Source organism: Acanthisitta chloris, unplaced genomic scaffold (assembly GCF_000695815.1).
Source record: "Acanthisitta chloris isolate BGI_N310 unplaced genomic scaffold, ASM69581v1 scaffold34679, whole genome shotgun sequence".
Lineage (NCBI taxonomy): Eukaryota > Metazoa > Chordata > Aves > Passeriformes > Acanthisittidae > Acanthisitta > Acanthisitta chloris.
The window spans coordinates 2,377-3,676 of NW_008691562.1; the positions used below are offsets into that span (position 1 = coordinate 2,377).

The window sequence follows — 1,300 nt, forward strand, 5'->3', positions numbered from 1 at the left end:
TTTCTTGTGGCATATGTAATGGTGTTTGACTAGTCCAGGAGAACACTGTCAGGAATCACAAGGTTCAGCTAGCAGATTTTTCCTTAGGGAATGTCAGTGGCCTGGGCTCTGCTGGCACAAAGCCATCGATGCCTGACCCGCAGCGGTCTGCGTGCAGGTCTGTATTTTGGGAGGTGACAAGGGTATACATCTTGGCTTACAGCAAAGCAAGTCCCAGTTAAAAGTTTTTGTTTCATTGTTCTGGGATATTTTATCCAAGACTTCAAAACCTCAGAGACACTTGTAAAATTGTGAGGAGAAAGAATGGAGGGAAGGATGGTGACCCAAGAGGCTGACTTGGGGATAAGAAGCTCAAATGGGCTTTGTCCTGCAGTTTGACCTTTAGAAAGATTGGTTAGACCTTTTTTTCCCTTTTTGAAACTGGAAAGGTAAAACCCAATAACACAAGAACTAGCACCTGACTCCATAGTAGAGCAGCATCTAAACACTGAAGTTCTAAACCACTGAGTGAATGTTTTTCCTTCCAGGAATCAACTAAATTACATCACAGAGGAACTAAAAAATCCTTACAGGTAAAACTATGTAGGAAAGCAGTTTCTATTGACAAAAATCAGACCCTTGATATTCTTGTACAAGCAAGTGCATATTTTGGTTTGGTTTGAAGAGCAATGTTTGCTCAAGGTTTGAGCACTAACAGACAGAGCTAATCAGTGTATGTTTGCATAAAATTGTGTTTTTCCTTTCTTATAATCCTGATTTCCATAGCTCTAGAGTAACACAAAAAAGTAACTACACCTAAAGAGCATATGGGGAGAAATAAGAGCCACAGTTGGCTGTGTCAGCTCTCCAGTGATGCAGCAGTGCTGACGGAGTCTCCCTTTTGCATTCTTTAGAAACCTACCGCTCTCTATAATTATTGGGATCCCCTTGGTTACAGTTTGTTACGTTCTGATAAACATTTCCTATTTCACCGTAATGACCTCAACAGAGCTCCTGCAGTCCCAGGCAGTTGCTGTGGTAAGCCACTTTATTTTGTCCTAGAGCATCTGGAGAAGGCTGTGGGCATGGAAGGAGTGAGCAAGGAGAAACCTCTCATTTCTTCCTAAGATACAGCTAATTTCAGTCTAAGATGTCCCTGTCACCTTCCCCCCCATTATCTGCTGTCATTTCTGAATCTAAAATTTCAGCAATGCTTAACTTAGACAGTAGTTCTGCCCTATCCCAATGGGGAAAGAAAAAGGAAGCTGGTGAGGCCACACCTTGAGTCCTGTGCTCAGCTCTGGCCCTTCAGTTCAGGAGG

General features: G+C 42.8%; 1 protein-coding gene across 1 annotated transcript in view; it reads left to right on the plus strand.

The window, feature by feature from the left end:
• The window catches only part of SLC7A9 (solute carrier family 7 (amino acid transporter light chain, bo,+ system), member 9), a gene marked incomplete at its 3' end in the record, with an annotated part of 6,025 nt that overhangs the window by 1,821 nt on the left and 2,904 nt on the right, over positions 1 to 1,300 (plus strand). Inside the window, exons 4-5 of the mRNA XM_009082268.1 lie at positions 528 to 572; positions 894 to 1,017. Of these exons, the coding sequence (XP_009080516.1) occupies positions 528 to 572; positions 894 to 1,017 (169 nt within the window). The remainder of the gene's footprint in view (positions 1 to 527; positions 573 to 893; positions 1,018 to 1,300) is intronic.